Source organism: Lynx rufus, unplaced genomic scaffold, assembly GCF_022079265.1.
Source record: "Lynx rufus isolate CCGP_SWC_20201006 ecotype Redwood Valley unplaced genomic scaffold, mLynRuf1.p SCAF_1, whole genome shotgun sequence".
NCBI lineage: Eukaryota > Metazoa > Chordata > Mammalia > Carnivora > Felidae > Lynx > Lynx rufus.
In genome coordinates, this window is record NW_025814823.1 from 128,665,463 (window position 1) to 128,692,412 (window position 26,950).

Here is a 26,950-nt window from a genome sequence, read left to right on the forward strand (position 1 = left end):
CAGATGGTAACCATTCTTATCATGGTGAGTGTAGAGTAATGTAAAGAACTGCTGAATTAATATCCTGTATATCTAAAACTAATATAACAGTGTATGTCAATTATACTTCAATAATGAAATTTTTTAAAAACATTTGAGAAAAAAAATATATATGCCAAATCAACAGTGGACTTGCAAAAATAACAGGTATTCCTGAACAGGAGAAAAACAGAAAAATATTCAAATAGATCATAAAATATTTTTCTGAAAAAAGGAAAATCAAAACTAATCTTTATGTCAAAATACTTACCTTGTATCAGGAAGTAAATACTAATGAATAAACAAATACAGATGTATGTACAGTTCTTGTATTGCAAGGATAAACAAAATTTCTATAAGTATGATGAAAGCAACAAATCTTAAAATGAAAAAATGTCAGACTTGTCCCACAAGTTTCTTAACACCAATTGACCACAAAAAAAGGATCAATATATATATAGACTGATAGAAAAATTGATATAATCTAAGCATTCTTAATATATTTAAAATGTTGTTCAAGTAGAAAAGGAAAAAAAACATTAAAGTCAAACTTGTTATTATTTCTAATATGAGCTATTATTACAGGGTAAATAATTTGAGTAATTATTTTAATGCCTCAAGTATAAAAAGTGACCAAACTAGCAGTTAAAAATACCTTAAAAGGGGCACCTGGGTGGCTCAGTCCGTTGACCGTCTGACTTCAGCTCAGGTCATGATCTAACACGGCTTGTGAGTTCGAGCCCCACATCGGGCTCTGTGCTGACAGCTCAGAGCCTGGAGCCTGCTTCAGAATCTGTGTGTGTGTGTGTCTTTCTGCCCCTCCCCTGCTCATACTCTGTCTCTCTTTCTCAAAAATAAATGAACATTTAAAAAGGATACTCTTATGAGATAATTGGCAAAATATAAATACTGGTTGAATTCTTGATGATGATGATGTTTTATTTCAATGTAATTATAATATTATGGCTATATTTTGATGTCTGAAAATACTTTTATTTTTTTAATATTTTCTAAAGTTTATTTATTTATTTTGAGAGAGAGAGAGGGAGGGATGGGGCAGAAATACAGAGGGAAAGAGAGAATCCCAAGCAGGCACCACACTGTCCACACACAGCCAGATGTAGGGCTGGATCTCACCAACCAGGAGATCACGACTTAAGATGAAATCAAGAGTTGGACACTTAACCAACTGAGCCACACAGGCACCCCTGAAAATATTTTTTTATTTATTAAAAAAAAATTTTTTTTAATGTTAATTTATTTTTGAGGTGGGGAAGGGCAGAGAGAGAGAAGGGGAGACACAGAATCCGAAGTAGGCTCCAGGCTCTGAGCTTTCAGCACAGAGCCTGACATGGGGCTTGGACTCATGAACTGTGAGATCATGACCTGAGCCAAAACCAATAGTCAGGCACTTAACCAACTGAGCCACCCAGGCACCCCTAGAACATTTCTATGGAGACCTCCAAAGGCACCTGGATATTTGGATCTGGAATTAGGAGAGAGATCTGAGCCAAGGATGTACTATTGGGGGTCATTATCACATAAAAGATGAACCATAGAGCCATGCAAGTGGCTGAGGAAAGAGCATAGAGTAAGAAGCCTGAGTGATTCAAGTCAGAATCTTGAGGACTCAATCTTCACAGGAGGAATGGTACATGAGAAAACTATAAAAAAGAATGAGGAGTGGCCAGAGAGGCAGAAGGAGAACCAGAGAAGTAGGCTATCTGGAGGCCAAGGGAAGAGTTAATCTTTGGAAGGAGTCAAAGGATAAAATGAAGCAGAGAGACAAAGTAAAATGTAGACTGAAAAGTGATACTGGATTTAATAAAAGGAAGTCACTGATGCTCTCAGCAGGAACAATTTCAGTCAAGTATCCTACACAAGATAGAAATTCAACAAAAGTTTGCTGAAAGACATTCATAAAAACACAAAGTCTTAAAATTAAAATCTTAAATTAAACCTTAAAGTTCTTAAAATTAAAATTAAAATCGCTGATGTGCTGTGTTAGTGTGTTAGCGTGTTGTTGCTTCTGTTAGTGACCATCCTTCTCTTCAACAAGTTCCCCAAACATCTGGGTACCACGTGCAGTGTAAACGGCCATGAGGAATGCTAGCCACAGGCCTGTAACTCACCAGAGAAGTCTCCATAAATAAAAGTTGTCACACAAATGGGGACTTAACGGACAGAATCAGAACTGCTCAAACTTTGTTGAATTTTTCCTGTCAGTGGATAATCCGAAGCTTAGAGGAGCATTGTAAGCCACAGGAATATGTCTAGTTTTTATCTCCAATGAAATAAAGACTGAAAACTAGTACCAAAGAAGACCACTGGTAGGATATTAATATTATCTCCTTTGGATGGTAACAGTATGGATGATTTTCACTTTTTGCCTTTTTCTTTAAGCCATTTAAAATGTTGCTGTTCTTAAAAGACATCGTAGGCATGACTGAAAATTAGGGTTTTTTGTGTGTCGGTAAAGGAATTCCTGAACTAAAGATATATTTTATTTTATTCTTTTATTGACACATCAGGGGGAAAAATATCAAATGACATCATCTTTCTGTTTTCCTTTGGTAGCAGTAGAAAGAAAACAAGCCAGGAAAAGCATGCTGGGCTGGCTCAGGAAGCAGGAAAAAAAAAACCCACTTTAAAATGAATAAGTTTTTCCTGTAATTTAACATTTTAATCATATACCTTCTATCAAAATCCTATGTGTAACTTTCACATTTTGTAAATTTAAAAATACCATTGTATCTTTTAACAAAAACTAGCTAATTTCATGCTATTTTTATAAGACAATATACCAAGTTTGGGGGTTTTAAAATCCTATTTTCAGTGAGCTTTGGAGTCAGCGGGCCTGGGTTCTGACCCTGGGCTTTCCTACTGACTCGTGTGATCTGGGGCCACTGACTTCACTTTTCCGTGCTTACTTCCCTCATATGTGAATTGGGCATAAAGCAGCATGTAACTCATAGGGGATTTAGTGAGTATGTAAAGAGCCTATATGTAAAGAGCCTAGCACAACATAAGGGCTCAGTAATTATGTATTGCTATTATTACAACACATATCAATTCTGTCAGCATAGCAGAATCACCTCTGCAGGATTTAAAAATCAAATGGTCAAAAAAATGACCCTGACCGAACTGCATCAGAATCCTAGGGCATGGGGTCCAGGCATCCATAAGCTGCTGAGGTGACCATTATGAACTGTCAGAGTTAAGAACCAAGGGTTCGGGAGCACCTGGGTGGCTCAGTCAGTTGGGCGTCCAACTTCGGCTAAGGTCATGATCTCATAGCTTGTGAGTTTGAGCCCCACATCAGGCTCTGTGCTGACAGCTCAGAGCCTGGAGCCTGCTTCTGGTTCTGTGTCTCCTTCTCTCTCTGCCCCTCCTCTGCTCACACTCTGTGTCTGTCTCTCCCTCAAAAATAAATAAACAAACAAAAAAGAACCAAAGGTTTAGTGCTTCTTTAACCTACACCTATGGCCTCAGCATCCCTTACTACGTGCTCTGTAGTGGTCTTTTATGTGGTTTCCCTGCCCTGGATCCAATTTGCTACATCTTGTCTTCCATACAACTGCCAAGTTCACTTTCTAAAAGTACAGCTCTATTCAGATTATTCCTCTGCTTCAATCAGCTCTCCCTACTGAGCAAATAAAAGTCAAAGTCTTTAATATGATGTTCATGACTCTGGTTATTGTTAACACTGACAACTGTTCATTTTTCCTGCCTTCTTTCTCAATGATGGTTATACCTTTCTAGATAGGAAGCCCACGTCCCTGTGAGGTAGGGGCTCCCCACGACAAGATGTCTATAAATCACGTACAGATGGTGACTTGTTTAGGGAGTTATAGAGGGGACTGCTTGATGACATTTAAAGGCTGTGATCAGACTAAATTTAAAGTCTATGATAAAGACTCACTCTGTGATCCCACAAATTATAAAAGGTTCAGGGGTGAAGTGAGCTCTGTTTTCCCCACAGACAAGAGGCTGAGGGGAAGAGTGTTTCAGGTACCTTCTATTTGGCATCAGGGCTGGATTTAAGTGTCATAAGTAAAGAGAGCCAAGATGAAATAAGAGGATAGGAAGGCAGGTTGTCTAAAATCCATACCCCAGTGATTACCGCAGTTCTGACTTATTGCTAGGCTAACAATATTTTTTCAAAGAGTGTTCCAGAGAGAGAGAGTACAGGGAAAGTAGAAGTGCCACATACATAGAATTTTAATGAGCTTTTCCATCAACTACTTGTAAGAGAGTATTCTCTTCTTAAATAGCATGTACTAGCTCAAGTACACCCTTTAAAATTCAAAGCACCAACAAGATGAAGAAGTTGGAAGGAAAAGCAAACATGTGCCTCCAGCATGTAGTGAAATACTAAAGGTTCCGAATGGCAGCAACCTTATTCATACTCCGTCTTCTTGTAAAAAGATCATAGCTAGGTTTGAAAAGCCATTGTTACTAACCAAACACAAGGAAAGTTACTTCTAAAACATTAAAAAGTTTCCATTTTCTACAGTCCAAAATGCTACTAGAACATTATTTCAAAATTTGACATTTCGTATCTAAGAATCACCATAAATCCTCTTACAGCTTAGTGTTAATTAAGTCATATTTAAATCTGTAGCTGTGGAATTTTCCACATGAAATAACTATGCAGTATCACCACTTCCCTAGCAATCAGAAAACCAAAGAATAACAGTAGGTTTCCCGAATGCTACTCAGGAATAGGGCCAATGCCAAGAATACATTTGAAATTCTTGGCCCTTTATCATGGGTTCAGACCTTCCTAGGGCAAGCAAAGTAAAACTGGACTGAGATGGCCAGGAGTGATTTCTAATGGCTCTCCGAGATCAATATCACACTAAGCAGAAGCAAAAACCTCTCCTGTTACACCTGATAGTGTTCTCACAAAGTTGTAAATCTAACACAAAACATTTTAACCCTCTAGTCCCTGAGTTAAAAAAATAGGAAGAGATATTTGAAAAAAGCATATGCTACATTAAAAGTATTTTCAGAGGAAAGTAGTCTTTCCGTCATCTGTAACACCACCACCATTTATGCTGAGATACTTCCTAAGTAACAGAGCACTTTCATGTATATTGTCTGGTAGCTCGTAGGTACCATTCTCACCTCTGTTTTGCTAAAAAAGAAACATCTATTTAACACAGACAATCATTTGTTCAAGACCACATAGCCTGTCCATTGAAGTAGAACTTAAATCTAGGTCTTCTCATTATACATCCCTAAATCCTCTCTCCTCTCTCCCTAACCACTTCCAGCCCTTTATCATTCTTTATTCTCATATTACTTTATTATTACATATTACTCATATCCTTTATTCTCATATTACTTGGCTTTTCAATGTAAGTATTCCTAATAAAAAAGAGTCACTCCAGGGCGCCTGGGTGGCTCAGTCGGTTGAGCTTCGGCTCAGGTCAGCCAACTTCGGCTCAGGCCATGATCTCGTGGTCCGTGAGTTCGAGCCCCGCATCGGGCTCTGGGCTGACAGCTCAGAGCCTGGAGCCTGCTTTGGATTCTGTGTCTCCCTCTCTCTCTGACCCTCCCCCTTTCATGCTCTGTCTCTCTCTGTCTCAAAAATAAATAAACATTAAAAAAAAAAAAGTCATTCCATGGATAAAAGTGGAAGTGGAATTCAGAAGCAGTTCATTTAAAAACATTTTATACTTCTAGCAGTATACAGGTATTAGTCATTATCTAAATTGATTTGGCTCTTGAGTTAGGATATTGATTATCTGAATCTCTTGAGCTCTTGCATTTGGTATAGTGAATAGCAAGACTTGGATAGCAAGAAACTTGTGCTTCCAGATGGGTCCATTTCAAAAAATATACCCAAATCTATTTGGCTCCCAAGTTCAAATCATGAGATTTTGGGTAGCAAGGTACACCTTTACTTTGAAAAGCAATGAAAATATTAATATTTTTAAAAATATAAAACAAATAAAAGTGAAAGCCATTAGAACGAGACAAAAAATTAGAACTTAAATACTGAATGTATGAGAACTACTGTAAATTTTCAGAGAAGCATAACCTCTCAAGAAATCTGTGTGTTCTCAAAATCATTACATTCACTGAAAAACTAAAGAAAAAAAAAGGAAGAAATATGGAAATAATCATTCTCCATCCCCCTGCCAGATTGAAGCTGCTCTATTTATAGGATACTAAAAAAACCCTTGGCGTTCTTCAAGGGCAAATCTGTTGAGACCTTTTTTAGTGAAATAAAATTGGTCTTTAGCAGTCTCCTGAGAAAGATGGCAACCATGAGACAGTGTATCTTTGCTGAAATCCGCATGAATTAGAAAATAAGTCCAGTTGCGCTAAATGCCAAGAGGTCACACTTTTTCTTCCTGCATTTGGTGAACATGTGATTTCTGGATAAGGAAGAACTAATCTAAAGTAGTGATGGTGGTGAATATGTGTAAAATAATTCAAATGTGAAATACCAGAATATCAATCAAAATCAGAAAACAAAAGCTCTAGTCTTTTCTGCTAACAACTAACCACAGTCTCAGGAAGGTCACATCTCTGAGCTTCAGTGTCTTACATTCTAATGTGAGGAGTTAGTTCTTTGAAGATGCCTAGGTCCAACTCAGCTCTACCACACTCCAATTGCTTGTTTACTTAAAAGTTGTTTTGCCTTTGTTATATTTTTTAAATGCTTTGTGATGGTTATAAAAGCAACACACATTTGTGCGGTATAAAACATAGATAAGTAGGGGTATCTGGGTGGCTCAGTTGGTTAAGCATCCGACTTTCAGTTTCAACTCAGGTCATGATCTTGCGGTTTTGTGAGTTCAAGCCCTGCATCAGGCTCTGCACCGGCAGCACGGGGAGCCTGCTTGGGATTCTATTTCCCTCTCTCTCTGTCCCTCTCCCACTCTGTCTCTCTCAAAATAAATAAAATAAAAATAAATAAATAAAACGTAGATAAGTAAATAGAAACTACCCATAATCCCATCACACAGAAACAAGTGTTCTCACAAAAGAAATGTACTGATGTTTTATAACCTGTTTTTCATTTAACATATTTAAACTTGAATTGGCACTAAACGTTCTTCTGGAACATTGATTTTTATTTTTTAAAATGTGCAAAACAAGAAGGCAGACACTTCAGTATTACTCAGAGATTGCCCTATGAAAATTCCCTGCCCTTTCTGATACATCCCTGAGGGTGCAGGCCCTCCCATTCAAAATTTATCATTAATGGCATTAAGTGCTATTTCCCTTAGGAGCATTAGGGCAGAATCAAGCTAAGAGCACTGTGCCTCAAAAATCAGTTTTAATGATTACTGAGTTGGAATGTACCATCATTTATTAACCAATTTCTTTCACTGGATATTAAAGCTATTTTCATTATTATAAACATTATTATAAATAAACATCTGTGTAGCTCTTTGTACATATTTGTAATGAGAACAGTGGCACTTCCGTTTCATTAACTAGTAATGAAAATCAATATCTGAAGTGTCTACAGGGGAGTATTAAGTTGTAGTCTCTCATTCTGTTTCACTAAAATCCTATGAAATATAGGAATCTGATATGAAAAGGAAAGATGTTCCTTAAGTAGGAAATTTGGTTACTTACCAGCATCTTTGATCCAATTATCATAAAGACGCACAGTCCTTGAAGTAAGATCACTGAAGGCCATTTTCCACAGGATTTACTGGCTCTTACAATGGGTTCTTCAGTACAATAAAAGAGAAATGAGTTTATGATCTATAAATGCAAATAAAGCCAAATTCTAATATAACAATATTATAAATGCTAAATATTTAATAGGAATACTTGGCAAAACAACAAACTTGTACTGAGGGTAAATGCATTAGTGAATCACATTAAACCCTGATACAGTGGCAAACATTTAAGATTTTTCACCATTATAAGAACAATGCTTACTTTGCTGAAAAAGACTGACATTCTAGGTAAAAGACATAAAAGGAGTAAAAGATTCTAAGAACTTTCATAAGCGTATCTCCCTTTTATTGAAACCACACAGATCAGAAAAGGACTGTACCTCCCATGGCAATTCTGAAATAAAAACCTAGTAGAAGAAAGTCAAGAAGATATACAAACCTTCAGAGAAGCTACTCTGATCCAAAACTTACAGCTGATCTTCAGGCCTAATAAGGTCTTCTATACGCAAGTCTTTACAATTTAAGTGGAATACAGGTAGAAAGAGGAAGGAAAGAAGATCCACAACAACCAAGGAAAAGCTGCCTCCTTTATCTTGACAGAAAGATAAGAATAGTTGGAAAAAAAGTCTTCTGGAACGGAAGGAAGGAAGGAAGGAAGGAAGGAAGGAAGGAAGGAAGGAAGGAAGGAAGGAAAAGAAAGAAAGAAAGAAAGAAAGAAAGAAAGAAAGAAAGAAAGAAAGAGAAAGAAAGAAAAGAAAAGAAAAGAAAAGAAAAGAAAAGAAAAGAAAAGAAAAGAAAAAAGGGATAAGTGATGGGAAACTAGCTCTATTATGTATTAAAAGATATTCTAAATCTTTAATAATTAAAGTGTGACACTGGCACATGAAGAAGCAAACCAATGGAACAGAGCAGAACATCCAAGAATACATCAAATACCATTAAGAATTTAGAACTGTATTTTGTAAATTCTCAGATGTACACTTTCCCACATTTTAACTTCTCCATAATTAGCATACATCTTACAAGTGGATGGTGTGTTATCAAATGAACAGTGTATTTGATTCAAAGTCATAAAGTGGGAAAATGAAATAGCTCTGGAGATGGATGGTGGTGACAGTTGCACAACAATGTAACTGTACTTAATGCCACTGAACTTTACACTTAAAAATGGTTAAGATGGTAAATTTTACATTATGTAAATTTTATCATGATAAAAAAAGAAATCCTTTATGCCTGCAACAGGAAAATTCAAACTTTCTTCTAGCATTCTGAAATAAATCCATTTTAGAATATATATATACATATATACACAAAATATATAAATATATAAATATATATACAAATATATTACAAATACAAAATATATAAATATATTTTAAGACATATGGTATATGATAATGGTAGCATCTCAAACCAATGGGCACTGAATTGCCAGCAGTTCTTCAAAAAATGGTGTGATAAGACCACCTGGGTGGATGAGTGGGTTAAGCGTCCGACTTCGGTTCAGGTCTAATCTCACAGTTCACAAGTTCAAGCCCCACATCAGGCTCTGTGCTGACAGCTCTGAGCCTAAAGCCTGCTTCAGATTCTGTGTGTGTGTGTCTCTCTCTGGCCCTCCGCTGCTCATGCTCTCTGTCTCTCTCTCCCTCTCTCTCAAAAATAAATAAAACCATTTTTTAAAATGGTGTGATAGAACTAGATGGCCATCTAGAAAAAAAACTGAGTCCAAACATTATACTATAAACCAAGATAAACTCCAAGTAGATCAAAGATTTAAATAAGAAAAACAGAACCATGAAAGTACTAGATGGCAAAAAAAGAACACTTTTCTCACCTTGGAGTGGGAAAGGAGTTTCTAACTTTGACTTAAAATCCAAAAGATATAAGAGAAGACTAACAAATTTAGCCACATGAAAATCAAGAGGAAAAAAGTAAAAAGTAAAAAATGGCCAACAGGAAAAAAATATGTCCAGTTCATACACAAATGCTACTCTCCTTAATAAAGAGTTCCAAGAAATTGATAAGAAAAAGACCTAGAAGTCAAGAAAAACATGGGCAAATTTCATTGGAAAAGAAATACAAATGGCTCTTAAACATATGAAAAGTTGTTTAATTTTAATCAGATAAGAAATCTACAATATTTTATTATAGCGGATGGACCAAAGTCCAAACATTTTTATCAATCAGATTGGCCAAAATCCAAAAATGTGTTGACAGGACTGTGGCAAACTCATACAGTACTGGTCGGAGTGCAAATGAGCATAACCCTTAGTAATGGCAATTTGGCTCTAACTATAAATGTGTATCTTTTATCCTAGCAATGCTACTCCTAGAAACTCATCCTACAGATACACATGCACATGTACAGAATGACATATATTCAAGGTTATTCATTGCATCAGTTAGTAACAGCAAAAGACTAGAAACAAGCCAAGTGTCTATTAAAAGCGGACTGGTTAATAAATCATAATGCATCTAAACCATGAAATATTATGCTATTGTAAGTAAGAATGAGGAAGTGCTCCATGTGCTGATATGGAAAGATATCCAAGATAAATGTCTATGTGAAAAAAAGCAAAGGAAGGTACATAAATGACTAACTTTTACATTAAAAAGGAAGGAAGGAATGAGAATACAAGTTTGCATTTATTTATTTTAGCACAAAACAGACTGTAAAAAGATATCCATGGGTAAGGGAACGGTACAAACTGGGGTGCAAGGATAGTAGGTAGATCTCATACTGTAGTTTTAAACTAATGTTAATATATTGCTTATCCAAAAATAAAGAATTGAAATATTTTAAAGGAAAAAAAAGAATAGGATCAGCCATATCTTTGCTTGGACATTACTACTTAAACATCCACACACAAATGCACATATACACCAAAGAGAGATTTTTATCTTACTTCCTCAAGGGTTCGTCCCCTCCAGAGGATCTCTCCAAGTTCAGGGAAGTATCTCAGCCTGGCTTTGACACATTCTGTCTCCTTGAGCTGAATTCAGACTCAAGATTGGCTGTGGTGATGCCAGAGTCTTGCTGGAGTCAGCCTGGACTCTTGCTTTCCTATGGATCGTTTCCATAATGAAGGTATGATGTGGGGTCAGGAGCAGGGGCTCTAGGGTCACAAAAGGCTTGGTTTGAATCCCACCACTTAATAGCTGTGTGATTCTGGGCAAACTGAAAGCTCAATGTCCTAATCTGTAATATGGTGAGTCTACAACCTGCCAAGATAAACTAACTCAGAGTTAGTTTTGAGGACCATACGAGATTATGCCTTTTTGTTAAGTTTAGAGCACAGAATCTGATAAAGAATGAACATTTAATCAAAGTCAGACATCATTGCTTGCAGAGATAAGTTGTCCCTTATCTGGCCAAACTCACTATCTATTAGAGTTGAATGTCATTTTATGTGATAAATCTAGAGAAAACTCTACTACTTTCATTTTAAAAGCTGGTATGTCACAGATTATAATGCTTCTTCCCTTGATGTTTTCCAACTGTTTTGGTAAGAGCGTATCAGATCATGCTAAAAGCTACCTGCCTGTCCACCTTAACTACCGGTAAAACAGACCTCAAGCTATTATTCTCATGATTAAGTGCCCAAATGATGCTGTCTAAATTACTCAAAACCAGAGTAAAAGATTCTAATTATATATGGCATATGGTGAGGTTACATTTCTGTTTTCTGTGTAATTCCTTCCTCCTCTTCGTTTTTTCCTCACTGATTCTACACAGGATATTCTCCTCTCCTCTCACTGAAGCACAAAAACTCAAGAAACTAGACTCTGAGGCAGGTCAGAAATATTCACAGGCAGTAAACAGAGCTGGTTTCTCTAATCCCGAACACGACACAAGACTGAGATGAAGGGAGATAGGAAGGTACTCAGAGAAGCAACTCACAGTAGATGGGAAGGAGCAGCAGAAGCAGATGTTTTCTCCAAACAGGTAGTAGATGGAGGGGACTGGTGGGGTAAGAAAGGGATCCATTAGCCCAAATTCCTGGAGTGTGGACTCGCTCACTGATCCTTTCCTTGTAGGTAACTTGACATCCAACAAGTGGGCCCACCAGCAGATAAGGGATGTGCAAAATTGTGTAAGGATGGGGCATGAAAAGAAAACCTGATCTTTTCGCTTGCTGGAAGTGACAAGAAGCAGCTGAGAATCTTCTAAGCTGGACAGTGATAGACTGGATGCCAATATTACATTGTAGGGACTGGTCTAGAAAACTGTTAACAACTGAATTTGGGGCAGCCTAGGTTGTCCTGCAAAAGATATAGTGCTACTCCTAGACTAGACTCAGGCATCTCTCCCCACTACCCCTAACCATACTATGATTTAGCATGGACACTTGATTGTTGGACAACAACATAGAGATGAGAAGAAACTTAGTCTAGGTGGTGAAGGTACAGAGGTATCTTCTAGCTGACAGCATAACTGAGACCTTAATAACCAATTTAAAATGCTCAGTTGGGGCGCCTGAGTGGCTCATTCAGTTGAGCATCCAACTCTTGATTTCGGCTCAGGTCATGATTCCAGGGTTGTGGGACCCAGCCCTATATGGGGCTCTATGCTGAGCATAGAGCCTGCTTAAGATTCTCTCTCCCTCTTCCCTTCTCCCCCATTCACTCTGTAAAATAAAAATAAAACAGGGGTACCTGGGTGGCTCAGTTAAGCATCCAACATCAGCTCAGGTCATGATCTCTCAGTTCATGGGTTCGAGCTCCACATCAGGCTCTGGGCTGACAGCTCAGAGCCTGGAGCTCCTTCAGCTTCTGTGTCTCCCTCTCTCTGCCCCTCCCCCACTTGCGCGTGCTCTCTCTCTCTCTCTCTCTCTCAAAAATAAACATTAAAAAATTTTTTTAAATAAAAATAAAATAAAATGCTCAATGGCATAGTATTTCAGGGCTAGTGATGCCACAAAAATTAAGGTTCTCATGTAGGTGAAGCAGAGACTTAAAGCTCATAAATGGTACACAAGTGACCACGCCACCAGTAAGGGTGGAAGAGACAAGGGCTATAGGAGAGGCCCACCCCCAAAGGCCTCAAAATTATATGGTAGGAAACAGGAACTTGTTGATGGAGGACTGGTGCTGGAATACCACTGCCTACCACCGACCCATGAATTCCACTCCTTGTTTTTGACAGTATCACATGGTGACTGGGGTATTTGGTAAAGAAGGGACTTGAAACTACCCAGACTAGCTTCTTAAGGCCTCCATTAAAGATGTCAAGTTCAGGGCGCCTGGGTGGCTCAGTTGATGGGGCGTCCGACTTCAGCTCAGGTCATGATCTCGCGGTTCATGGGTTCGAGCCCCGCATTGGGCTCTGTGCTGACAGCTCAGAGCCTGGAGCCTGCTTCAGATTCTGTGTCACCCTCTCTCTCTGCCTTCTTGGCTCATGCTCTGTCTCTCTCTCTCTCTCTCTCTCTCTCTCTCAAAAATAAACGTTAAAAAAAAAAAAAGATGTCAAGTTCAAATGTGAGAAATGTGGCTGCTGCCAACAGAAGACCCTTCCCTCCAGCAGCTTACCTGGAGACTATCCAAAGCCACAAGCTGCTTATGTCAGTGCAGCATGAATATAACACCAGAACCAAGAGGGGATGCTTGAGGTATCTGATCACCTCATACATTTGGCTCAATCATAAGGGGGAATTCATCTGAGAGAACTTCTTGGTGGAATTCACCCAGATGAGAATGGGACCATAGAGCTGCCTGTGATAGGAAGTACCTATCAGGAATCCAGAAATCTAAGACCATGGTCCACCATTTCCAGGTAAACTCTCCCATGTAGAGATTTAGCCAAACCCTGTAAAATATGTAGGGGACACCTTCTCTGAGGGAAAGGAGTGGCAGAGTCAGCATATGGCTTTCCTAAGGTGTGTCTAAGATCCATAAACAAGGCCTTATGGTTTTCCATTTCTCTTGGATGTTTGGGAGGTTCTGGCCTTCCCAATGATCTTTGCTTTCAAAATCAGACCATCGGGGACAAACCTGCAAGAAGAGATCTGGCTAGCCACACATGCTGCTTGAAGACACAAAAGGAGATATAGTAAGGTACCAGCATACAGATGGGATCTATGATGGAAATGAGGACAGTAGGGTAAACAACAAAATAGCTGACCTTCCTGTGGAAAGCCACATCTGGCCTCATACTGAGGAGGCTTGAAACTTTACCTCTATACAAAGCAGGGAGGAGAGAGGGACAGGGCAAATCAAGTTATTCCATAGAAAACATAATTGCTCATTGGAGAACTGGTGAGGGAAACGTGCCTTCAAAGGCAGCCAGTGTTACAAGGGAGGAGAGCAGAGCCAGCCTTGAAAGCAAAAGGAAAAGGCACTCAAGCCCGACTCATTAGAAGGGGACAGGGGAAGTTCTGCAGTGAATCAGAACCAGGCGGCATCAGGATCTCAGCACATGCGGTGCTTAACGGTCTTCGGGTGAAAGTGTCACACAGCCTCTCTCTGAGTAGACTCTGGAAAACCAGAGTTCACATGCAGTCTCTGCTCCTGTTATCTTAGGAAGAAAAAATGCTGAGATAAGAAGCAAAAATCTCGTGAAGAATTCAAAGACTGCTAGGGAAACTTCCACCTAGATACTAATCTGTGTTTCCTGTGTATTCCCCTCCCCATCTGTTTCCTCCCTGGATCCAGTTCCCCCACTCCACCCCTATCCTCTGTATGTAAGCAGAAAGAAAGCCTTCCTCAAGGAGGTTGTGAGTCTCAGTGCTGGACAGAAGGGTGCCTGAGTCTGCTCCATCCCAACAGTTTAGTAAGACTGAGGCTGGAGGAAGGGGATCAGAAACTTTTAAGCATATTAAAATGTGAGAAATGACTGTAAAATAATAATTTGTTTAAACCTGGGTTTCTCAACCTTGGTTGTACTAACATTTGGGGATAGACAATTCTTAGCGGTGGGAAGCTGTCCTGGGCACTAAAGGATATTTAGCACCAACCATGGCATTCCCATGCCAGAAACACCTCCTTCCCAGTTGAGACAACCAAAATGTTTCCAGTACTTGCCAAATTGCCAATCCCCAGTTAAGAACAACTACTTTACTTATTTTGTTGTTTATTTACTTTTGAGAGAGAGAGAGAGAGAGAGAGAGAGAGAACTCCCACAGCGGGGGAGGGGTAGAGAGAGAGGGAGACACAGAATCCAATGCAGGCTCCAGTCTCTGAGCTGTCAGCACAGAGCCCTATGTGGGGCTCAAACTCATGAACTGCAAGATCATGATCTGAGCGGAAGTCAGATGCTTAACTGACTGAGCCACCCAGGCACCCTGAGAATCAATGATTTGAATTAAACTACCAACAAAACAATGATTCATCCAAATAATTGTAGTTTGCTTCAGAATTACCACTTTAGCAACAATATATTTATTTCAGTGACGCTGCCATTCAAAACAATTTTTGAACTTTTCTTTACAAACTGATGTCAGAGTTTTTCAGAATTTCATGTAAATGACTTTAAGGGAGAAAAATCTTTGTCTACTACTTCAGAAAAATCAAGTTCATAACCAATCAGAACTTAAGAATGGTTCTGAAGGTAAGTGGATGAAGCTGAACTCCACCTTAATATGTGGGGAGGGAAAGGGGGCAATGGAGTAGCTTTAATCATAATTTACTACTAACATTTTCAACTTATAGGTTTGTAACATGAAGACAATTTGAAAAGAAAAATTAGTGGAATAAATGTATAGTAGCCTGAGGTGGCTGTTTTACAGGAAACACTCATTTCTATGTGTACATTCCAGCATATTAGTTCAAATCCTTTTTCTCTATCATCTACTAGGAACTCCAATTAAAAGTAAATTTAGAATGTGAAATAGACTCAGTGAAAAATGATTTCAAATGACAGATTTTAAATATTGTTAATTAACACACACACTGTAGAAGTAAAAATACGTTTGACACACCTACCATAGAGGATTTTGCATTTCATTTTAATGTTACACGCATGCACACGCACACACACACACACACTTATGTTTTTCTTTGGGATTTCCTTTATCACTCCCCCCACTTTTTTGCCATGTCTATTGAATAACTATGTTGTATAAACTGTCTTGGGAGTGAAACAGAACAGGAGAAAGCAAAAGGACAGAAAGTTTTATCCTAGCTTTTGAGTTACTGAGGCGGAGGCACTTAGCCATACAGAAGAACCAAAGGACATAAACAGAGATTGAAGAGGAAACATCTGGGGTTTCCGAGCCTCATAGCACAGAAGAGCATGCTTCAGGCTTGACTGAGGAAGAGTTGGAGAGAAAGCATTTAGTGCAGATCTCAACGAGAAGGGCAAGGAACCCTGGCGAGGTGCCAGGTAGGATTTCCGGAACCGAGAGCAGGAGTGGTCAGGCTCAGGTGCCCACATAGAGAGGAAACAGGTGGTTGATGGGGCCTTGGAAGGCATAGAGAGCTTCTCTTACTCTGGAGTGGAGCAGGAGCAGCATAAACATTTCTGAGCACCCTCGACAGACCCAGAAGAACAGCACAAGAGCTGTAGAAAATGAAGTTGTCATGCGCTAGCAACAATACAGACCTGCAGGGACAAGTGGCCACAGACTCGATGGGACCCCTGTATCTTGTGGGATGGCAATGTAGACAAAGGACACTGAGGACTAAAGGGCTCCTCCTTCCAAGTAACTTGGTATCACATACGCTTGTTCTAACTTGCTGAGGGGTACAGAGAGCGGTGGTCATATTTAGAGTTGCTTGAAATAGGTTCCTGACACCCAAAAGAATAAAGAAAGCTGTATTAAAAAATAAAAATTAAGATACAAAGTAATAAAATTTTCTTCTTACATAGCTGTCTTTGTCAGTTGAGGTTTGGAAACATTTACTTTAGGTATAGAATGAAGTCATTACAATTTTTTCCCTTTCTATATCCCTTATATCGGTGGTTGCCAGACCTGGTTGATAATGAGAATTACCTGGAGAGATATCTGGATTCAGTTAGTATATATGGGGAGATTATGGTGATGGGCCAGGTTTGGGAACCTTTCTTAATGCTGCATAAACCAATGGCAGACACGACAACGTCCACAACATAGGGCAAGAGCATAAAATTTGTGACAGAGGATTCAGTTCATGAACGTGACCAGGATATGATAAGATATCTGGGTCGAGAAGGGCAGCAACAGGAGACGCAATCAATACTGGAATGTTTTCTCTAGTGATGCAAAACATCCATAAGAGATGTGAAATGTGGGGGATCTCTTAATCAGCACATACACCCAAGATATAAAGAAAGTAGCCTCATATTCTGAGAGCAAAATAAGCTTGAAGCTCCCAAACATGTGCCAAAGAGAAAATCATTGCCACATCTTAGGTTTTAGTAAATTACAGAAAATTAGAATATAAGCCTTGTCTTTTAGGCAAACAAAAGTGACCAAAAATATCAAATACAGGAACTAACCACCTAGCTTTCTGTTTTGCAAGTAGAAATGTTATAGTATCAGGAAAAAAGTTTCTGTCTGCAAGAGAATGCTCAACTCAAAGTGGCTTAAACAGTAAGAGGGTAAGTTACAGAAAAAGAGGTCTCAAGGTAGGGAAATGTCTTCTGGGTTGATTAATTTCTGTTTTGTCATTTTTGTGGAAAAAGATGGTGGCAGTCATTCCAATTATGTTCTCATACACCTTCATCGAGACCAAAGGGTCTCTTCCAATGTGTCTCTTTTTCAGGAGCTCCAAAACTCTTCCCAAGGCTCCCCAGAAGTTCTTTAAATGTCCCTTCCCAGGACTGCACCACCTGCCAACATCTAAGCCATGCATTGAGAAAGGATTGGGACTGCAAGGGTTTCTTTAGGGTACCTGGTACCGCAACCCCACAGGGACATGGGGAAGCACATGGCTTCAGAGAGGAAGGAGGAGCCTGAAATGAGAGAAGAGTGGTTTCTCCACAAAGAAGAAAGGGGGTTAGCTTTGAGAAATGATGTCTGCTGAAACTGTGGCTGAAAGCGATTCCTCTGTAGTGACATTTCCAATATGAACTGAAGCTCTTGACAGTGAGACCATCCACCCAAGTGCTGCGTGTTCTAGTGATATGTGCTCAGGATAAACTAATCTTGACTTTTGTGTGTGTGTTAAATTAAGACATGGTTAGTAAGTTAATCATGTTTTGCAGCATCTGAGACTTTCTAGACTTTCAATATATCTATTTAGAATTATCTTGTGCCACAGTCTCTTTGATGATATAGGTGGTACATTATAAATTCATGAACACAAGACAACATAGGGTTGAACTCACACTTGGAAATGCTACACCACTTCCACAAACTGACATTTTTCTGGCTGGTATACACAAATTTAAATAAAATGAGCACTTCTCCCCTCCAGTACCCATGACATGGGAGTGCATATTAACATTCTCTCTATAGGATAGACTCAGGACTGTCCTTCAATCAGATTTAAGAATTGTCATTTCCACGTCAAGCAGGACCTCAAAACAAGTATCTGTGCCATCTACTCCATTCCTTACTATTCCACTCTTTCATTGACTTTCACTTCTTCACTTTTCCTTAATATCAGAGGGCTCTGGAAAATATAACATTATATATGCATGACCCACCAGACTAACTAAGATTACATTTCTGTTTGGCTTGAGCTCTGCAACATTATCAGTACTCATAAGTTTGAGCAGAGAAGCAGACAAGCTTGTTGAGATGTTCATTCAACAACTTCAACATGTTAATACAACAACTTGTTAGAAATGAAGGACTCCTAGAAACCAGCAAGAGGCTCCACTAGGAAACAAGTCATGTAAACACAGCGCAATGCTAAACGTGCTATTTATTATGCTTACTGCTACTCTTAGCAGAGCAATCAGTATCCTTGCCAAGACTTTGGTCCCACTTCAGCATTTAACACTGGAAACATGAAGCAAGTTTAGAGAAGACTCAGAGAACATTTAGGGTAAATAAGGGCCTGCTTAAATCATTAGCAGGTATAAAACACAGTCCAATGCAGTAGGGAGCAGGACGAGGAAGACAGGAACCCTGCCCTTGGACTTCCTCAACTCATGGAAAGATTCCAGGAAATGTGGTAAGTCTGAGAAAATCATCTGAAAAATTGTACAGATGAAAGTGACCACCAGGATGAATAAGACTTGCTTCTCTGTCAGAAGAAGTGAGGTATACCTCCAGGACAGCTCAATTCCTACTTGTAACCTAAATCCTAGAACAATGCCCTGAGTAAAATAGGTGCTCAATAAATATCTGCTGGATGAATTTTAAAATGCTGTAAGCTCAGGGTGCCTGGATGGCTCAGTTGGTTAAGCATCCAACTTCAGCTCAGGTCATAATCTCACAGTTCATGGATTCAAGCCCCACATTGGGCTCTGTGCTGACAGCTGAGGGCCTGAAGCCTGCTTCAGATTCTGTGTCTCCCTCTCTCTCTGCCCCTCCCCTCCTCACATTCTGTCTCTCTCTCTCTCTCAAATAAACATTAAAAAATTTTTTTAAATGCTCTAAATAAATAAATAAACAAATAAATGGCAAAGCAAGGGGGCCAAACCAAAGATCCCCTCACTTATGCCTTCTCCACTTTTCTTCCAATGAATGTAATACTCCTCCCATTCATTTTCTCTTCAAACACAATCTATTTTTTGAGCATTTGTTGCTCTGCAAGGAAGTGCTGAGCAGGATACAATATTATTTTTAAAATATGGTCCCTCAATTCAAACGACTTTCCATTTGACAGGAAAAATAAATGCCTACACAGATATCCAAAATGCAAAGCAGAACACAGGGTCACACAAATAGTTCACAGAGAGTACTACAGCTTTTAGGAATGAAGGTTCACTTCTGGCACATGTGACCAGGAAGAAAGGTATAATGGAGGGGAGGATACACGAGCTGGGCTTTAAGAATAAGATTTCAATAAGCAAAAACGTGTGCACCTGGGAGAGAAGACAGACATGCATTGCAAGCAGAGAGCCCTCCAAGGGAAAATTCATTCATTTATTTACTTAATCAGTATTATCGGTTTTATTACTTTTGCTGGAGAGGATTGATTTTTATTTATTAAAGTATAATTGACATACAATATTATATTCATTGCAGGTGTACAACACAGTGACTTGACACTTGTATATGTTGTGTAATAGTTTCCACGATAAATCTAGTTACTATCAGTCACCTTACAAAGTTAATACAATGCTATTGACTCTATTCCCCATGCTCTACATTACATCCCTATGACTTATTTTATAAACAAAGTTTGTACCTCTTAATAGCCTTCACCCATTTCACACGCCCAATCCCCCTCCCCTCTGGCAGTGACCAATCTTTTTTCTGTACCTTTAAGTCTGAGTTTTGTTTTGTATTTTAGATTCCACATATAAGTGATATCATGCAGTATTTGTTTTTCTGTGCCTGACTCACTTCACTTAGAATAATACTCTCAAGCTACACTCACACACACACACACACACACACCCATCTTCTTTTTCCGTATCTCAGCTGTTTTTACTGAATATGATTTTTACTTATTGTGGTATCACTGACATATGATATTAGTCTTTGATGTCCAACAGAGTGACAAATAATGTAGCAATCAACATGTATCTTTTTGAATTAGTGTTTTTGTTTTCTTCAGATCAATACCCAGTAGAATTGTTGGATCATTTTGTAGTTCTATTTTTAATTTTTTGAGGAACGTTTATACTGTTTTCAACAGTGGCTGAACCAATTTACTCAAGGGTTTCCTTTTCTTCACATCCAGGCCAAAACTTGTTATTTCTTGTCTTTTTGATGATAACCGTTCTGATAGATGTAAGGTGATATCTCACTGTGGTTTTATATCGCATTTTCTTGATGATTAGTCATGTTGAGTATCTTTTCTTGTATCTGTTGGTCATCTGTGTGTCTTCTTTGGAAAAATGTTTATTCAGATCCTCTGCCCATTTTTTAATTGGACTGTTCCTTTTTTTTTTTTCACTGAGTTGTATGAGTTCTTTACACATTTTGTATATTAATCTCTAATCAGATATATCATTTGCAAATATCTTCTCCCATTCGGTGGGTTGCCTTTTCATTTTGTTGATAGTTTCCTTTACTCTGCAGAAGCTCTTTGGTTTGATGTAGTCCTATTTGTTGACTTTTGCTTTTGTTTCCCTTGTCTTTGGAGTCAGATCCAAAGCAAACATTGTTAAGACTAATGTCAAGGAGCTTTTGCCTATATGTTTTCTTCTAGGAGGATTTTGGTTTTAAGTCTTACATTCAAGACTTGAAACCATTTTGAATTGATTTTTGTATATGGTGTAATACAGTGGTCCAGTTTCATTCTTTTGCATGCAGCTATCCAGTTTTCCCAACACCATTAATTGAAGACCCAGTCCTTTCCCCACCATATATCCTTGGCTCCTTTGACCATGTATATGTGGATTTATTTCTGGGCTCTCTATTCTGTCTTGTTGATCCTTGTGTCTGTTTTTATGCCAATACCATACAGTTTTGAATACTATAGCTTTGTAGAATAGTTTGTAATCAGGCAGTGTGGTACCTCTGGCTTTGTTCTTTCTGCATTGTTTTGGCTATTCAGGGTCTTTTGTGGTTCTATACAAATATAATTATTTGCTCTAGTTTTGTGAAAAATGTCATTGGAATTTTGATAGTGATTGCACTGAATCCCTAGATTGCTTTGGGTCATAAGACAATTTGGAAATGTAAATTCTTCCAATCCATGAACATATGCTATCTTTCCATTTAATTGTATCTGCTTCAATTTCTTTCATCAATGTCTTACACTTTTTAGTTTACAGGTCTTTCACCTCCTTGGTCAAATTTATTCTGACATTTTTTTTTATGCGATTATAATTGTATCATTTTCTTGATTTCTCTTTCTGATACTTTGTTATCAGTGTATAGAAATGCAACAGATTTTTGCACGTTAATTTTGTATCCTGCAATTTTACTGAATTTTATTTATTAGTTATAATAGATTTTTGGTTGAGTCTTTGGGGTTTTCTATACATAAGTATCATGTCATCTGCAAAGAGTGGCAATTTTACTTCTTCCTTTCCAATTCAGATACTTTTTATTTATTTTTCTTGACTAGTTGATGTGGCTAGGACTTTCAATACTATGTTGAATAAAGTGGGTATAGTAAGCATCCTCATCTTGTTACTTAAAGGAAAAGCCTTCAGCTAGTCACTGTTAAGTATGATATTAGCTATGGGTTTTTAACATAGAGCTTTTAGATGTTAAGGTATGTTCTCTCTATACTCACTTCATTAAGAGTTTTTATCATAGGGGCGCCTGGGTGGCTCAGTCAGTTAAGCATCCGACTTCAGCTCACGATCTCGCGGTCTGTGAGTTCGAGCCCCGCGTCGGGCTCTGGGCTGATGGCTCAGAGCCTGGAGCCTGCTTCTGATTCTGTGTCTCCCTCTCTCTCTGCCCCTCCCCTGTTCATGTCCTGTCTCTCTCTGTCCCAAAAATAAATTAAAAAAAAAAGTTAAAAAAATTTTTTAAAGAGTTTTTATCATAAATGGATGTTGAATTTTGTCAAATGCTTTTTGTCTATCTATGGAAATGATCATATAATTTTTACTTTTCATTTTGTTAATATGGTGTATTGCATTGATTGACTTGTGGATGTTGAACCATCTTTTCATCCTTGTAATAAATTCCACTTGATCATAGTGTATGATTATTTTAATGTACTGTTGAATTTAGTGTGCTAATATTTTACTGACAATTTTTGCATCTAGGTTTATAAGGGATATTAACCTATAATATCCATGTCTGGCTTGGGTATCAGGGTAATGCTGGCCTTGTGAAATAAGGTTGGAAGCTTTCCCTCCTTTTCAATTTTCTGGAAGAGTTAGAGAAGGATAGGTACTAAGTCTTCTTTGAATGTTTGGTAGAATTCACCAGTGAAGGTGTCTGGTCCTGGACTTTTGTCTATTTCAAGGTTTCTGGTTATTGATTCAATATCCTTACTAGCAATTAGTCTATTAAGATTTTCAATTTCTCCCTGATTCAGTCTTGGAAGCTTGTAAATGTCTAGGAACTTATCTCTTCTAGGCTGTCCGATTTGCTGGTATATATCATTCATAATAGTCTCTTACGGTCCTTTGTATTTCTATGGTATGAGTTGTGACTTCTTTTTCATTTCTGACTAATTTGCACAATCTCTTCTTGGTGAATCTAGTTAAAAGTTTGTCAATTTTGTTTATCTTTTCAAAGAACCAGCTCTTAGTTCCATTGACCTTTTTTGCCTTTTTAGTCTCTATTTCATTTATTTCCACTCTGATCTTTATCATTTTCTTCCTTCTACTAACTCTGGAGTTCATCTGTTCTTTTTCTATTTCCTTTCAGTATAAAGTTAAGTTGTTTGAGATTTTCTTGTTTCCTGAGGTAGGCCTGTATCACTATAGACTTCCCTCATAGAAGTGCTTTGGCTGTGTCCCATAGATTTCGGTAGGTTGTGTTTTTGTTTTCATTCTAGGTGGTTTTGTATTTTTTTAATTTCTTTGATTTCTTCTATCACTTAGTAATTGTTGAGTAACATGTTGTTTAATCTCTGTGTATTTGTAGTTTTCCTGTTTTCTTCTAATAACTGACTTCAAGTTTCATACCACTGTGGTCAGAAAAGATGCTTGATATGATTTCAATCTTCTAGAATTTACTGAGACTTATTTTGTGGCCTACCATATGATATATCCTGGAAATATTCCATATATACACGAGAAGAATGTAAATTCTGCTGCTTTTGGATGGAATGCTCCGCATATATCTATTAAGTCCACCTGGTCTAATGTGTCATTTAAAGCTGATATTTCCGGGGCGCCTGGGTGGCGCAGTCGGTTAAGCGTCCGACTTCAGCCAGGTCACGATCTCGCGGTCCGTGAGTTCGAGCCCCGCGTCAGGCTCTGGGCTGATGGCTCAGAGCCTGGAGCCTGTTTCCGATTCTGTGTCTCCCTCTCTCTCTGCCCCCCCCCCCCCCCGTTCATGCTCTGTCTCTCTCTGTCCCAAAAATAAATAAACGTTGAAAAAAAAATTTTTTTTTAAAAAATAAAAAAAATAAAGCTGATATTTCCTTAATAATTTTCTGTCTAATCTATGCATTGATGAAGTGGATGTTAAAATCCCCTACTATTATTGTATTGCTGTCATTTTCTCCCTTTTGGTCCGTTAATATTTGCTGTATATATTTTGCTGCTCATATGTTGGGTGCATATATATCAACCAATATTCACCATTTTAGGTGCCAGTGATATAGTAGAAAACAAAACAAATCCGGCCTTTGTATGAAATTATAGAAAAGCTCCTCGTGTGTTTCAAAAATGTTTGTTAGTCTTTTTTGTTAATGCATAGAATTAAGGAAGTTAACAAAATAAATACCAAAACAGGAAAGGTAGATTCCAATGGTGGTATTGATTGTGAAGGCACCAAAAGTCAGGATAAAGAATTCTTGAGTAGTTAGTTCTGTTGAGAGGTTTCTCAACCAGGGAATGTCCTAACCAAAGTGGTGCTTGGAAAGATTAACTGGGTGGTAGAGTCCAGGGCTGGGTAACTAAGGGTGTGGTTTGGAAGTAGGAAGAACAATTAGGCAACTAGTGTATCCTATTGGGAAGGATCCAGCATAAACATCATTTCCTCTGATGTAATCCCTGATTTAATCAGTCAGGGTTAGGTCTCACGGAGGTGTTCTCATAATAATCTGTCTCATCTTTGACAGTACTTATTGCATAGTATTGCAGATGCCTGTTATTAATTCTTATCTTTCCATTAATCATAAAGGAAGAAACTGAGCTTCATTATCTTTGTATTCCCAGTGCCTAGACTAATGTCTGGCATGTAGCAGACAAAATTTGTGGTTTGAGAAAATATTCAAGTGTTATGCATTGAATTGTATCCCCTCAAAATTCATATGCTGAAGTGCAAACACCTAGTACATCAGAATATGATCTTATGTGGAGGAAGAATCTTTACAGAAGGTAAATTAAATATATCTAGAAAATATTCACACAAAAACCTATATACAAATATCTATAGTGACTTTATTCATAATCACCCCAAACTGTAAACAACCCAAGTTCCTCAATTAATACATGGATAAACAAACTGTGGTATATCCTTTCAATGAAAAGCTACTCAGCAAAAAAAGCAAAGGGACTAGTGATATTTACAACATAGACGAATCTCAAATATGTTTATGCTAAGTGAAGTATGCCAGACTCAAAAAACTATATACTATATGATTCCACTTACAACATTCTGAATAAAGCAAAGCTATAAATACAGACCATATCAGTGGTTACCAGGGTATGGAGTTCGGAAGAAGGGTTGATTACAAAGCACCGTACAAAGAAATGTTTTAGGGTGATGGAAATACCTGTATCTTAACTCTGATGGTGGTTACATGATTCTATGAGTCAAAACTAGTAGATCAAGCAAAACACAGTGAATTTACTGAATGTAAAGAGTTAACTTACTGAATATAAATTTAAAAGATTTTAAAATCCCTCCAAAAGTAAATTACATATAAGAGAGAAGAAACTTAGGCTGCATCACACTTTTCTAAAGCAAAATTCAATGGTAAGTGAATTAACACAACATTTTTAAAGAAACAAAGTATAACCCAGGAATATTATACCTAACTAAGATCTTGCTCAAGTACAAAGGCAGCAGAAATACCTCCTCAAGAATGGAAGAACACAGGGTATACAACATCCATCAGCTTTCTTGAAAAAACTTTATGATGACAAAATCAAGTCAATATAGAGATGAATCAAAAAATACAGGAATAGAGAAGCCCTTTAAAAAAGACTTGTTGGTGAAGCCCTGACTTTGGCTTTCAGAATATAGCATTCTTCTAACTGGCCTCATCTCTTTCCATCTGTAAGCTCTTAATCGTTTTATTCTGTTGGGTTTCTTCTTCATACTCCCGCACTGGGGGTTTCTCCCTCAATATGTACCAGTAATTGTTTTTGTCTTTGCATCTACTTGCTCCTACTATTACAGTAACAACTCCCAGATCTATACTCTGAACCCCAATCTTGTACCTATGCCAGACTCGACCATTCCCAACTGCCAATAAACACTGTAACTTGGACATTCCACTGCCACACAAAACCTAACTAATCTCAAAAGGAACTTAACTTGCCCAACTCCTTCCACCAACTGGCTTCTTTACCCAACACCGATGTTAGTGGCTTGACTTTTCTTCTGATCCAAAACATTACAATCATCTTTGACTCTGCTTTTTTGCCTCTAACCTGTGAGCTGTTACAAATTCTCTGAGTTTTCTTAGATGAAAACTTTCTCCATCATTCTCACTACTAACAACTAGAACCCCACTGCACACCTATATTACTGCAACTAAGCCTGGAAAACTCCTGCCTACACTCTTATTTCCTTTAAATTCCTGCTTATGGCTAATATTATTACCAGAAAAAAAATCACCCTAACATATCACTTTTACCTTCTTCTCCCCCAGGATGCCCTATTATAAATCACTTTAGGCCCAAGTTCTTAGCTCCATTATCTGACTCCACTCTCCCCTTTCAACTTTACTTTCCACCACTCTCTTCTACTCTTTGATATTAAAAACCTCTTTTTTTTCCCCATTTTTTTCTTTTATCTCCCACCTGTCCCTCCCCACCCCTCCCCACACCCAAAGTCACCAACTGTTTGGTTTTCTTCCTATCACACTTTTTCTACTTACATAAACTGGGGACTTGCAAACTTCAAGCGGTGCTTGTTCACAGACCCAGTTGTAGCACATGAGGATTTATAAGAAGGGGAAGCAGCAGCTCAACTGGACAGGCAGATTGCAGCTGAATAATAAAGATCCCTAAGAGCGAGTGTGTCACATTTGTCTTAGAGCATTAGCTCTCAAATAAAAACACTGACTCAATCACGGTATCACAAGAAAGCACCAACAAGTAAAACAAAATACCATTTCTCATGTAATCACTATGGATGAGATTTGTATGAACACTTCCTGCCATGGGAACTTTGCCACTGTGTGCCTCAGATGAAAGCAGTTCCTCTGCTTTCATAAATTAGCCAAGAGGTTCAAAAGCAAGGCAGCAACAGGCTGCACTAAGCAAAGCAGACCTTCTCTCGGACAAAGGTCAGAAAGACTTTTCTCCCTTGCCCAAATCAACCCGGCCCAACCTGGAGCAGAGATTGAGGGAGACACAGATTTTGCAATTAAAAATCTTTTTTTTTTTAATTTTTATTTTAGACAGAGAGTGTACTTAGGGGAGAGGGGCAGAGGGGCAGAAGAGGGGGGTGAGAGTGAGTGAGTGAGTGAGTGAGTGAGAGAGAGAA

At 38.3% G+C, this 26,950-nt stretch overlaps 1 protein-coding gene across 3 annotated transcripts in view; it reads right to left on the reverse strand.

Annotated features, from left to right (window-relative positions):
• ELOVL7 (ELOVL fatty acid elongase 7) overlaps positions 1-26,950 on the reverse strand; it is a 74,132-nt gene that overhangs the window by 20,146 nt on the left and 27,036 nt on the right. The window contains exons 1-2 of one of the 3 annotated variants that reach the window (XM_047086862.1): positions 16,210-16,437; positions 7,621-7,718 (exon numbers count right to left, since the gene is read on the reverse strand). In XM_047086862.1, coding sequence (XP_046942818.1) covers positions 7,621-7,684 — 64 coding nt within the window. In that variant the 5' untranslated portion in view covers positions 7,685-7,718; positions 16,210-16,437. Of the gene's footprint in view, positions 1-7,620; positions 7,719-10,576; positions 11,046-16,209; positions 16,438-26,950 lie in introns of those variants that run through there. The other 2 variants (XM_047086863.1, XM_047086861.1) reach the window with 2 other exon arrangements.